The following is a 14,976-nucleotide window of genomic DNA, read 5'->3' as shown; positions in this document are numbered from 1 at the left end:
TGAATTGGAGGATTATGTAGATCTAAGAAATTCTTCTGAAATAATGCAAGTATAAATAATTAAAAGTCTGAATTTGTCGTTGAGTTAATTTTAAAAGATGACATATGATTATTTTTGGGACCAGTCAGCTACATTATTGCATTAGCACTTTGAAAATCACTTTAACTAGAGATTACCTTCCAAGTTGTTAAAAAAGAGTTTCAGAACTGTGAGTGTTTGTGGCCAGTAACAATCCTTCCTCTTTGTTTGAGGTGTGTTCAGTGAGAAACCAAGATGATTGAGCATGAGAACGGTTTCTAACATGACAGCATGCTGACAGTGCTACAAAAAGCCCTTATCTTATGATAAGGGCTCAAACCACATTTGAGTTTCCCATCAAAATCTACATGCCTTCTTCAGCACTTGGCACTTTTGATGCTTAAGTAATAGGAGAGAGAGAAACTTCGTTTAACTTTAAGTATTTAAGAAAATTGAGACTAATATAAGTGCACATATATAGCATTACATATATATCTAATTGGAGAGAACTTAAGATTTAAAATAATAGCTTTCTTCCATTGATCAAGGATGGTAGCAGAAAGGGCCAGGAATTTAATCCACTAATAAAGGAAATGTATCATGCTGGACGCGGTGGCCCACGCCTGTAATCCCAGCACTTTGGGAGGCTGAGACGGGCGGATCACTTGAGGTCAGGAGTCCAAGACCAATGTGGCCAACATGGCGAAACCCCATCTCTATTAAAAAAAAAAAAAGAAAAAATACAAAAATTAGCCAGGTGTGATGGCGCGCGCTTGTAGCCCCAGCTACTTGGGAAACTGAGGCAGGAGAATTGCTTGAACCCGGGAGGCGGAGGTTCCAGTGAGCTGAGATCACGCCACTGCACTACAGCCTGGGCAACAGAGTGAGACTCTATCTCAAAATAAATAAATAAATAAACAAACAAACAAACAAATAAATAAATGTATCACAGGAATATAAATGGCACACACATTTCCCAAGATGTTTGTTCTTATAACTATAAATGCATTTACCAGAAAAAATGGAATTCAAAGGTGTGATCAAAAATCATAAAACTGTATAAAAAGTGAAAATGTTGTAAGCCAACTCAGCCCTGAATTGTAGCTAATATTCTTGTGAGAAAAGCCCAAGCCTCCATTTTTAAAAATGTTAATCCTAAGCTCTGGCCATTATTTTGTGGAGACTCATCTAGAATTATCTAGTCACCTAAATAACCTGATGGTGAATGCAATGAGCATTTCCTTATTAAATTTAGAAAAACATCTTATTTTATGCATGGTTGTCTTCACAGTTTTGTCTATTGTAACTGTTATTACCTAGGTGGAAAGTAAGTGTGTCAGTAACAAATGAAAACATTCACTTAGCAAAGTCCTTGGTACCTCATATAGTACAAATGGTGGTTAATACTATTATCTATATCAGTTTTTCTTGACGTGTGATCCCCAGAATAGCAGCATCAATATCACCATAACTTAGAAATGCAAATTTTGGGCTTCACTCAAACCACACCAAATCTTCTGAACCAGAAACTCTGTGTGTAAGGGTCAGCAATTTGTGTTTTGACAAGTCCTCCAGTTGATTTTGATCTATGTTAAAGTTTGAGAACCAGTGATGTAGATTAATGCATGCACAAAGTAAGCTTATATAATTATGCAGGTCTTCAATGGCCACAAATTTTCAAAGCAACATGTATATGGGTATATATATATATAATTACATATTTCATTTGTATATGTATAGCATACATATATATGAGATATGTCCAATCATATATGCAATATATAAGATATATAGTGCATTATATATGTAAATACACCATATACACATATTTATATACAGGCACTGTATACACACATGCACACACATGTAGTCTTGTGTATAAACTTTTCTCAAAAGTGCTCTGGGATATTTGATCTTAAATCCTTTAATTAAGGAGTCAGAATGATCAATCTATGGCATGAAACCTAGCTCTTTTACACAAGATGGGATATCATACGAAAGCAAAATCAGTTGGTTGCTTTGTGTTTTATAATGAGGAACTAATTGTACTAATTTTGTTTTTATTTATTTGAAACTAAAATATCTGCTTTTATATGGCTCAGTAATATATAGGAGTTACCTGAATTAAAATATTTAATTTATAGGTAATTAAGAAATAAAAAACTAAGATTAACATTTTAAAATATGTTTTGAGAATAAGATATTATAATTTTGGTGTTACAATTTAAGCATTACATTTATTTAATGGGTCCCCAACATGAAAGCATAGTCTTTAAGACAGAGACATCAATAACACATTTCCAGGCTCAGTTTCGTATTCACTCATGTGACCTGGATCAAATAATCTAGTATCTTTGGGTCTCAGTGTACTCATTTATAAATTGTGGATACTAACATTTGCCTTATCTATCTATAGTATTTTGAAGAACATATCCTGTAAATTGTTCTGCATTCTAGAAATACACCATAAAATTTTAAGTTTCAGAGCTAGCCTGCATGCATTTGATAAAGGGATATATTCAATTATTGGATAAGACAGACTACATATGATTTTATAGATACAGTTTTAAAAATAGGCCAGAATTTTCCCCTAATCTTGTTTGATCTTATTTACTTCACTAATTATGTTACTTGATAATGTTGGATGTCATACTCATATTGTTTTATCCTAATTAGTGGGAGAACATACTCTTGATAATTAAATAAATCTAATTAGTGCACTGAAGAGAAACTCATTAAGCTTTAGTCAATAATTTTAGCTTTAGCATCTCATTATATATATCTTTCTATAATAGTATAGTCTAGCAAGAATACATCAATGTCACTACCTGGTAAAATAGATAGATGGATTCCTGATATTTTCTTTTAGCATAAATCTAATGAAGATTAAAAAGCAACTACTATAATTGAGAACAGATAAGAGTTCATATATATGACAGCACTAATGACTATAGTGACCTATGGATTCATTATTCATTCTCACATATCAGCATTTAAGTGTTTAAAATGCAATGTTAAATAGGTATCAATTCATAATACAGAAAAACTTCTCTATTAAAATGTACGAACTTTTAATTGCTGCTGCACCGAAGAAAAAAATATACAACTAATTCAAAAGATGAAATAGCAAAGAGGAAAAATATCCTAATGAGACTGATGTCTATGTTCTGCATTGCAAATATTCATTTTTATACAATGAGTGCATTTTGTTACATTAGCCTATCATTTAACTTAATGTTAAGATTTAAATAGTTTCATTATTAAATTTCAAAATACCTTCACATTTAATAAAAGCAAATTATAAAATTCTTATGACCAATTCAATGAAAGCATTAATTTTCTATACTTAATAGAATTGAACTTCTCTCTTCTTTCTATTGGCATTAAAAGCAGACATCTGTATTATATACACTGCACATAATCTGCTCTAAGAAACATCTGGTCAGTAAGCTAATTTGCATAAAATACATTCACAAATGAAATTCATTTCTACAGAAAAATGTTTCTTGTTTTACATCTTGCCATACAATACCTATACATACTGTACATATTAATGCCCATTATTTAACTTAAAAAGTATGTAACAGTAGGCATAAAGTAAAATGTATTTTGATGGTTTACACTGCCCTCTTTAGGCAACATTAAGAAAGAAAAAAAATTAAAAATTTTTTAACTTCACCATTAACTCTCAAAACTTAGTAATAAAACTTTTTTTTTTAAAAAAAATAAAGCTCCCCGGCCTGGCACGGTGGCTTACGCCTGTAATCCCAGCACTTTGGGAGGCCGAGGAGGGCGGGATCACGAGGTCAGGAGTTCGAGACCATCCTGGCCAACACGGTGAAAACCCCATCTCTACTAAAAATATAAAAAAATTAGCCAGGCCTGGTGGCAGGCACCTGTAGTCCCAGCTACTCGGGAGGCTGAGGCAGGAGGATGGCGTGAATCGGGAAGGCGTCACTAGACACAGCTTGCAGGGAGCCGAGATCGCGCCACTGCACTCCAGCCGGGGCGACAGAGTGAGACTCTGTCTCAAAGAAAATAAATAAATAAACAAATAAATAATGATAATAATAATAATAATAATAAATAAAGCTCCCCAAGCTGATATGAATGTGCAAGTTAACTAATTCCTTTCTAAGGGGGTGTGTCAGAGAGAAGTGCTTATGTCACATTACCCTCAGATTTAATAATTCATTTTATAATTAAATAGAATTAGTTTACAACTTATTTTAGAACAAAAGTATGAAAATTAAAATTATCTAAAATAGTATACTCTGATCTGATTTTAAAAGCAGTGTACTAAAAATGTATTATGCAAACAGAATTGCCCCCACCCATAAAAGGCATCCTGTAGAGTATGAAATATTGACAATAAATAAAAATTTTTTGTCTGTTTGGAGAGAATCAAATTAAAAACCAAAACGTGTTAAACAATTGTTTGAAATAGTAAATAAAATTATACTTTAGAAACTGGAGACTGATTTGTTGAATGTTTTGATTTTAAAAACGATGATGTACCATTTTACTAAATTTCTATCTGTTCATAATTTTTGCTTTACTTTTAGAGCAAGCAAACCACCACACCTCAGTCTGTCCTTCTGATCCATAACTAACCTGCCTCTGAAACGTGGAACACTTCTGAGTTCTCGCTAGTAACAGATGGTGTTGGGGACTGTGGGAATCCAGGAGTTATTTCTGAGTCACCTGCTGCCAGGATCCCATCAGCATCTTTTTCATTAGTGTCTGGAAAACTGAAATCTGTAGAAGTCTCATTCTCATTAAGGCTATCTGAGGTACCTTGCCCTGATCCACTTTCTTCATCACTTGTCAGAACTGCCCATGCTTTAGATTCAGGGCTGAGAGGAAGCAGAGCACTACCAGTCTGAATGTCATTTTCCTCTTTTCCATCATTTTGCTTTTGGGATAGCCCATTTGCTGATGGTGATTTACCAGGACTTCTGTCCACACCAGTTTGACTGTCTGAGGATACACTTGTGACTCTATTATCTTCTTCAGAATTCTCAGATAGTGAATGTGAGACTGGATTATTCTGATCCATAAGACTGTTTTCGTGGGTGTCTGAATCATTCATTACCTTTTCCTGTGATTCTCTATAGGATGAGCATGACATACACTTATGTATGGATAAGCCATCACTATATCTGTCATCATCATCATCACCACCATCATCATCATCAGTGTCACCATCTTCACCACCACCCACTAAATCGGCATCAGATCTGGCACTATGACTCAGTTCAGAAGTTGCCTTAGAAGGAAACAGCAACTTGGTTGTGGTTACAGAACCATCTCTGTTGGGAGAAACAGCTGTAATGGCAACATGCCCATTTCCTATAGGAACAGAATGATCAGTAGATACAAACGTATCAGAAGCAACTGTTGGAATACCAGCAAATACCTTATCAGTAACAGAACTTTTGGTGGAGGTTAAAATTTCATCGGAATGTATAAACTTATTTATTAGTGTATTTAATTGTTCATCAACTGATAAAACAGGTGTAGCAAATTCATGCCTTCCTTTTGGGGGATAGGCCTGCTTAATCTCCAAATTGGCCGTTTGGAACAACTCATCATTACTGTACAAAGAAGGTACCACTTGGTGGGAACTTTCACTTTTAAACAAAATTGGTTCATATTTCTCACTTGCATAAGAAATGGTCAAATCTTGAAGTGAAGCAGAGTGCATATGAGAAGTAGGCGACACATCAAAACCTGGTACAGATGTAGAGTGCAGCACGTTTTCACTTGAAGCAGAATTTGATACAATGAGATGCAATATTGTAGAACTAATTTTATCAACCTTGGGGGTTTCAACCAATATTGGATCACTAGACACAGCTGGAAGAACAGTTTTAAGCAAGGTGTCAACATCAGAAGCCTGAAAGGAAGGTTGTAGCAATACTTCAGTACTAAAAGAAGCTGAGGTCTCATAAAATAAGAGTTGAGTTGAAGGAGATAACATTTCACTAGAAGCAGGGTCAGAGGATGCTGGCTCTGAGTTTGCACTAAGCACAGGTTTAAGCGAAGTATCACCAGATGCTTGAAAGACAGTATGTGTAGGTTGAACTGAAAAGTTATTTTCTGGAACTTGACTAATCTCATGATCAAAAACCTTAGTGGTGGTATGAGCAAGGGACCCTGGAAACATGCCCTTGGTGCTAGAAATGGAAACAGAGGTTTCTTGTAAAGATGCATTCAACTTATTTACATTATCATGCATGTTGGGCATGACTGTGCTTTCAGAAGGGTAAACCATCTCATTGAAAGAAGGAATTTGCCGTTCAGTCTCATTTCCATATATTATTTCACTTTTAGAAAGCGCCTTATTATCATCACCAAACACAGATGTTGTATGTGTAAATTCAGCTACAGAAACAGGTGAAGAAATGTTAAGGGCTGTTAGCCCATCTGTGTCAGGTAAAAGAAATTCACTACCAGAAGAGTCTCCAGACCATTCCCCATCACCAGAGAGGGCATGAGTAGGCTGCAGTAATGATGCAGTTGGGGTAATTAACGAAGACTTAGGTATTGGTATATGGCTAGGGCCACTAAATAAGGAACCCTGATATGTTACACCCACAGAATCATGCACAGGTATTGCAGAACTGTAAGAAACAGTGAAGATGTGTTGGGAGCCCTCGTTATTAGACAAGGCATAAGAAGGTTCAGGCCCTGAAGAACGTGCATGCATCATGGCATCACTGCTGGGTGGTTCAACTTGAGAAAACACAAGCGTTTTATAAAGAACACCAGATTCACTACCAAATTCCAGCGTCTCTGAAGCAGCATGAGTAGTGGTCAGATGTGACAGCACATCAGAATACTGAACAAGGCTGGGCTCTAATAGCAAATCACCCCCAGCCACTGGCAGAGAAGCATGCAAGGGCACCTTATCACTCTCGGTAGCTGACGTAACTTGTGGAAGGATTTGAGAAACTGTATGCAGATGGCGAAACAATTCACTACTGAAGGAAGCAGAGGAAAATGGAAGCAAAGGTGCACCATCATAGGAAGACAGGATGGATTCAAATGACACATCGACACTGGGAAATACAGGCGTAGCATGCAAGGCCGAATCACTACTTGAAGCAGCAGGGGTAGTGTTGAGGATCTGATTGTCAAGCAACAAAGGGGTGACTAGAGGAAAGACTTCACTACTGTAGGAAGGTTGAAGAGGTGTCTCACCATTGTATACTGGTTGGGTTGTCTGCGAGCGTACCACACTGACCGTGGAGACCAAATCTTGTTGTCTGGAAGACGGGGTAAAAGCATGAGGTGTTACCTCAGTTGGGAAGTAGGCAAAGGTAGAATAATGTGGCATTTCCAGATCTGTAACTGAGGAACCCTGTGACATCACCGGGCCTGCAGAAAAGGACTTGGTTGTCTTCTCAGATTCATCAACACGTATCTCAGTGTAATTAGTCTGGAGAAAGCTCTCTCTGCCTGATCCAGCATCGGGCTGTGCTGTTACATCTGTAAAGCTAGGAAACCACACATTTCCCTCCACAGAAGGATCCTTTAGTGATTCTTCTGAACCTGATGAAGTCGAATCTTCAGAAGCATTTCTAGCAGATTCTGGTATAAGGACATCGTATGTGATTGTCTCTGGGTTTTCAGAGGAAAATATATACCCTTGGGATATGTTCTCAGAGATGAATGGGATAGCAGAAGTTGCGGGACTGGAGCCTGAAGAATCTTCAGCTCCAGTGTCAAGCTTGAAACTGGTCAATAAACTCTCCTCCTCATATTCTGTTATAGAAACTGTATTTAAGGATTCTACAGTCCCCGACAAGTTCATATGTGGAGATCTAAGAACAGTTTTAGAGCCATCATTTAAAGAGGCTGAAGTACCTTCCACAGTGTGAGGTGGCAGTTCAGTCACAGTCTGAGAAGACAAGGAAATATCTTTTTCTGTGGCTAATTTAGTGACTGATTGGGAAGTGGAATTTAAAGATGTGTTGGGAACATCACCCTTTCCAGAGAATTCACTTCCTCTTGTTGGGGATCGGTTAGTCTTGGCTTCATTATATTTCGTCCTTATGCGATTGTAGTGTGTTGTGGTAGAAATCTGAGGTTCCTTTTTCCTGATTTGATTTGTGGCACTGTCTCTACCAGGATTCACAATAGTGTCTTCTTCAACATCTTTTCCCTCTTCCTCCTCCTTTGAAAAGCAAACAAGATTTAATGAGTCATAAGGAAATAATATCTTATACTGCCAATCATCACTTGTGGTACCTTGGGAACTTCTTATCCTCAGAAAGCACCATTCTGTACAATGCATGCTTCTAACCTACAACCTTTATCATCCACTCTCCAGAGAAATAATTAAACATAATGAAAACACCTAATTTATGGCTGCCTTTATTTTAATGCTATGGAAAGAAGTGGTTAAATGAATAGATACCACATATTTAAAAGGAAGACACACTGTAGTTATTTATTGACTGTTATTTAACATGGTATTTATTTTGTTGTTTTTATATTTCTTTATTCATCAGGCATCAAGGTAAATAGTCATTAGCTTATTGTAATAAGAATTGGTGATGAAACTATTTCAAAGACCAAAACAGTTGAACATTCAGAATGCTTAATAATATATTTTTAGAACAAATCACAATTTTAAGGTCGTAATAAAGGGAAGATTTAGAACTAAAAGAGGTGTTTGGTTTTATTTTCCTTTTTTAAAAAATATTTTCCACTTAAGACTTAGGCAGATGTGTCAAAGGCAACTTGTCAAAATATGATTCTACTCCTCCTACTTTTTAATTTTGTGTTTCCCTTAGACTCACCAATCAGGAGGCTGAATCTTCCATGCAATGACCAGGGGGAGACTTCTAGTCTTCTGACTAGAAGTCGACCAAGACCTATGCTTTCTCTCTCTCTCTCTCTCTCTCTATATATATATATATATATACACACACACACACACACACACACACATACACACACACACACACAAACTGGGCATATTATATCTAACTATATACCTATATACTTAGAAATCTCAATTGTCAAAGTTATCAAGATTTTTTTTTTAAGTTTATGTGGGACATGATTTTGTCAGTATCTTTGTAGCCAACAACTTGTTAGAATTGTCATTTATTTGATCATCTGTTGGATATTTTAAGGCCATGCTACTTAAAAGAAGAAAAAAATTACTGAGTACAGCTATTGAGAACTTGACCAATATCAGAAGAAAGAATCTGAATCTTAAGCCATGTGTGCTCATGAGCATGAGTCATACACATGCAAATCTGCACTGTATGAAACACACGATTCCAAGCTTAATGGTGGCCTTATTATTTACGGTTTAATTATTTGGTTGGTTGTATTTTCTGAAGCATATGTGACAACTCTAGGAAGATAGTGTACTTGATCTGAATTATATTGCATGCTAAAAATGGCTACTCTCTCAGATTCCCTTGACAAATTTCCTTACAAGTAGTCAGTATTCTTCAAGAAGTTTTACATTCTGTGTGATACCTTGTTCATAAGGACCACCTGAGAGATTTTGCCAAATAATTTCCTAAATAAAATATTCCCATAATCTACAAACCTAAAAACTTCATGCAAAAGGAAATAAGAGTAATTTGCCTTGACTTGCTTTTAGGGAAAATTGGTTGGTGCCAGTTATCTCTTCTTCCTTAGAAGTCCTCATAAATATTTGTTTTATAATTTGATCTAGAGTTTTGCTGAGGATCAATATTAAGCTTGGCAGTGCGGTGTTTCTAAACTCTTCCTTGCTCTTGCAAACCTAAATATTTGCCTAGTTTTCTGGTATCACTCCACACTCTTTCCCTCTACCAAAACTCTGTTCAAACCTTCATTTTCCTGTCCTTTCCTCCCATTCTCAGCAGATGGCCTTCCTGTTTACAGGGAAAAGAAGCCATTAGTCAAAAACACACTTCTTCCTAACATTAAAAACAAGCTCCCCTTGCCCCTCCTGTCCTGTTAGAACTAAAGAGTTGTTTTCCTTCCTTTCTAAAGCTAATTCCCACTTCTGTGGTTTAGATCTATTCCCTATCATGAACCTAGGAATTGAACGTAATTGAGTAGTTCAGCCTATTTTGTGTTTCCAATTTGCTTTCTCAAATTCTCAAACAGATCATTCTCATCAGCTTAAATCAACTCCGATCTCTCTTATTTAAAGGGAACACAAAGGAAAACCTCTAATTCACCTTCTAGTTATCATTTTACTTCTCATCTCTCCTTCACAGCAAAAGTTCCCCAAAGATATGTCATCTGTTTTCTCTATATGATCTAACAAAGTCTCTTGACTTCCACCATACTATTACATTTCTTTCTCTTTGCTTACATTTCCACATAAACATACTTTATCATATCCTCCTATAAGCAATGTAAATTTTCATAAAATTTTTATTATAATATAATGCTACACATCTCTTCTTGTTACATATTTGGGGAAAAAAACTATACACACATCAGATACATACGCGTTCTATAAACTTTATGAGGTTCAGAACCTCTCAGAACCTGGTGAAGGTGATTAGACCTTCATTAATCCTATCCTACCATATCTTGTTGATCTCTAAAAGGTCACATTGGCTGTGTCAACATTTTAAGAAAACATATCATTCATGCCCTATGATTACTTTATTCATATCTGACTACATATATTTTAACAAATACTCTTTCCTACAATTTCTTTATGGAATTATTGTGACTCTTTCTTCCACTGTAGTTTCGATCTGTGTCATATGTTATCCTTCACAACTTCATTTAAAAAATTTAGTGTGAATCCATGATCATGCTACAGATACTTTGTCTTGGAAAGTCACACATTTCCATTTGGAGAGGATCTAAGAAATATCCTTCAAACTCTTTTTTTTTTTTTTCTATTTTCAGGGATTGAAAGTCATTATGAATACATTCCATGCATTTTCCAGCCTGTCATTCATTCCTGCATGAAGCAAAGGAAGTGAATAGTGGATTGGTTAAGCAGTGTTTTCATCCCATCTTATAATCACGCTCCAGGAAGACACATTATGACACAGGTCTCTTTCGATTTGACAATATATTATTAATACAACAGTTAATTTCAATAGCAAAAACTACCACCAATTTGCCAAGCCAAGCTCACCAAACACTGCTTCTGTATTCTTTATTTTAAATCCCTATCTGTGTATTGGTAGCTGACTCCCTCCCCCTTGGCAGTGCCAAGGATTCTTCCAGCTCAAAGAATTAGAGCGGCTGTTTCTTTGGGCCCTACCACCATGGGTAAAGCCCCACAAACCAAATAAGCCTAATGTCATAAGAATTCTTTCTCTTCCTCATTTTCTTCTAGATCATAGCCTTCTATCAACAAGTAATGATATTGATTTTTAATTCTACTCTGTCTTCTCAGGTGACTCCTTTCTCAGTGTATTGTATATTCTCATTTTGCTTTCTACAGCCTCTCTCCACCTGTCTCCATTCTGTTCTAGGTGGGTGGCCAGAGAATGTGGTTATTCCCTGGGAGGTTCCTTACATAACTGGTCACCACAGGATGACACTGTCCCATTATAGAGACCACAGCACCTGCTGTGCCATTCTCTCTGCATCTTCTCCTTGCCTTCTTGCCTTTCAGGTTTAGATGTAACAACAAGTCTCTCATATCATTAATCCCAAATGTACAATGTACAATGTTTATTTGCATTAAGACTTCCCACACCTATGAATCGTCCTTTTTGATTAAATTAACCTCCACGACCCCACTTGAGTGTGGCATCTGTTTCCTGTTGGGACCTGGGCTGATGCACTGAGGTTTTTTTTCCCTCCTATCTAGGAACTTTTCTCTGACTACAACAAGTCAGCCTGCTCACACATCTTCACATTCTTCTCTAACAGGAAGATCTGCTTGTGTTTGTCATATATGCAAATGGCAAGACCAGAGGCACCATGACAGGCATAGCTTTAGGGACCTCTATTGTAGAGTGTACAACAAAAATAAAGATATACCTATATTATGTAAATGGAATAAGCCAGGAACAGAAAGATAAATACTGTGTGTACTCACTCCTATGTGGAAGCTAAAAAAGTTGATTTCATAGAAGTAGAGTGTAGAATAATGGTTATTAGAAGCTGAGTAATGTAGTGGGGAGGGGGCGACAGGAAGAGATTGGTTAAAGGGTACAAAATTACAGCTAGATAGGAAGAATAAGTTCTAGTGTTCGATAGCACTGTAGGATGACTATAGTTAGCAATAATATATATTTTCAGATAGGTAGAAAAAAGGATCTCAAATGTTTCCAACACAGAAAAATGGTAAATGTTTGAGATAAAGGATATGCAAACTACCCTGATTTGATCACTATATACCTCATAAATAAGTAGAAGTATATGTTCATTAAAAAATGGGAAATATTTAAAAATTTATATAAAGTCACATGTGTCGCCTATTCACACAGCTACATATACTAAATACAATCTTATAGTTTTATGTAGAAATTTACTAGTAATTAACATTGGAAGATTTTAAATAACTTTTGCAGGCTTATGGTAAAAGTTGCTTTAGTGTTAATGGCAATAGAGAAGAAAAATAACTAAACATGGATCTTGTAACTAAAGTAACTAAGCATGGATCATGGATCATGAATCATGGTAATGGGAATTACTATGAAAAATAATTGATCATTCCTTGGTCTTTTCTAAAAAATTTGTGATGTGTAATACATAATATGTGAGATGGAACTTAAACAGAATATCATCTACTACATGTTACCAAATACTGAAAAAAGGGCTTACATCAATGTGTCAGACCAATTATTTGAATTAACAACTCAGCATAAATATAATATCTTTTTTCTTTTATGACTTAATTCTGTTGATCACTTGTAGGTGTGTGTATGTATGTGTGTATATATATATGGATATATATATATATCCATATATATGATGTATATATGCATGTGAACATGTATGTACACATACAAATAAAGATATTCTTAGCTGAAATCTATAAACTACTGTAAAAAGGTAGACTGGTCATTTTGGTAAAATAGTCCCTTGTAAGAGAGACTAGCCATAAAATACATAAAATATCAAGATAGTTTTTACCTATGAAAGACCTAATTGTTATTTATTGCTGGATAACAGCACTAGTTATCACACTTTTATCAGCTCCTACACAATCTATACACATGTACACATTCATACTATCATCAACAATAGCACCCGAACCAAATACATAATTTCAGTTATGAGGAAAAGCACATTAGGGCATATGATGAAATATAAAATATATTAAACAATCATTTCCTCTCTATTTAAAAAAATAAAATAATGTTAAAATTTATAGTCTCAAATATCTGTAAATTTTATCTATAAATAGTATAGACTACTCGTAGTATAAGTGTCTGTTGTCAGCACAATGTCCTTCGAGTAAATGAATATTTATCAAATTAAATAATAAACAATTTAAATGGGCAAAAAAAATATATAGTTTATATTTTGGGCCATATTTATCGTTGATCTATCAACATTGGTTATTTATATATAAACTGTATCAATATTAAGAACTGGTTAAATATAATTTTAGTTCCTTCAGAAAAATTTTGACACTAAAAAAATTCAAGTTTATAGCTGTAGTGCATAGCTATAACTATTTTTAAAGTTCATTGTTTTTTTCTTCATCACCATTTATATTTCTTGTTTTTTAGTACTATACCAATCAAAACATCTTTCAACTTCTTCATAAGAGAATCATGTATATCAATTATGTGACTATCTATATATAAAGCTTAGCAACTAACCCCACAATGAATTGTAAAACACAACTTTTATTCATGTGGCAATACCTAACACCTAAGCAACAATTCAAAATAGACCATTGAATATTAAAACATTTGAATATAAAAATGGCTATGATACCTTGATTATTTCTTCAGTTCCAATTAATTCAGGAAAAAGATCAAGTTCTACAAAATTAAAAACAAAATTATTAAAGTTTTTATTCAACTATTTCAGCCTTTGTGAATTTACCTTTTGGTGAAAGAAAAAATTAAAAAGAACCAAAAGTTAATGTCAGCTTTGAAAATATAGACTTTCTCACAATAAAAATTCCAAATTTTAGTTTTCAACATTACTGAACACTACAACACAACACTACATGAGCTTATATGTAACTCTACCCAAATCTTGATCTCTACCTCCCACTCCACTCCCTTCCCCATTCCCCACTCCCCCAAGTCTGATTGAAGCTAAGAACGGAGAGGAGGTCAGTGAAACCGATAAAACTGAGTGTAAAGAAACGCAAATAATTTTTCATCAGTGCAGAGTTACTTTCATCCTTAGCAGGGCTGATAAAAGCATGGCTGGGGAAATGCCAGGGATTTTCTGGAGAATTGGTAGAATTTATTTTCTTATTCAGCTACCTCTTCCTTAAGTTTCTATTTTGACTGAGGAGCAAATAATTATCTTTACTCCTCAAATCTGGCCTCATACCTATTTCTATACAGGGTGCTGCAACAGGTAAAATGAAGAGTGTTTTCCAGCAGGTTCCAGAAGAAGAAGAAGAACTAACAGAGTGAATCTTGTGCATTCTCCCCAGGGAAACTCAGCTAATGCTGTTTACTTAAAGAATCTGATGACCAGGATCATTCAAGTCTGTTTGTCCCAACAAATCAGAATCAACACATGAATATCTCAGTGCTAAAACAGGACCTGTCAGAGAATGTCAGGGAAGACTAAGCTGGTTCTTTCTTTTCCTAAGAAGGAATCTAGCCACTCTACCACATTACTACTGAGGGGCCAGAGGAGAATTTTTCTTTAGTCTTGGTCTGAGCTGCCTGGGTCATTAAGAAGATGGTAGACAAAGTAACTGTGAGGTTTGAGCATTATTATAATGATGTTCTTCAAACTCCCATGGCTTTATGGAATCTCAGGCTATCGCCACAATTTATGCTCTGCACTATCCTAATGCTGCTTATGTTCTCTGTT

At 35.4% G+C, this 14,976-nt stretch overlaps 1 protein-coding gene across 4 annotated transcripts in view; it reads right to left on the bottom strand.

Moving 5' to 3' along the window:
• Positions 1-14,976, bottom strand: part of PTPRZ1 (protein tyrosine phosphatase receptor type Z1) — a 194,208-nt gene that overhangs the window by 43,787 nt on the left and 135,445 nt on the right. For 2 of the 4 annotated variants that reach the window (XM_023223492.3, XM_031935097.1), the window contains exons 11-12: positions 13,909-13,955; positions 4,633-8,200 (exon numbers count right to left, since the gene is read on the bottom strand). In XM_023223492.3, the coding sequence (XP_023079260.2) occupies positions 4,633-8,200; positions 13,909-13,955 (3,615 nt within the window). The remainder of the gene's footprint in view (positions 1-4,632; positions 8,201-13,908; positions 13,956-14,976) is intronic. The other 2 variants (XM_023223493.3, XM_023223494.3) reach the window with 1 other exon arrangement.

The sequence above is a fragment of the Piliocolobus tephrosceles genome, unplaced genomic scaffold, assembly GCF_002776525.5.
Source record: "Piliocolobus tephrosceles isolate RC106 unplaced genomic scaffold, ASM277652v3 unscaffolded_41, whole genome shotgun sequence".
Lineage (NCBI taxonomy): Eukaryota > Metazoa > Chordata > Mammalia > Primates > Cercopithecidae > Piliocolobus > Piliocolobus tephrosceles.
This window is presented reverse-complemented; position numbering and strand designations above follow the sequence as displayed.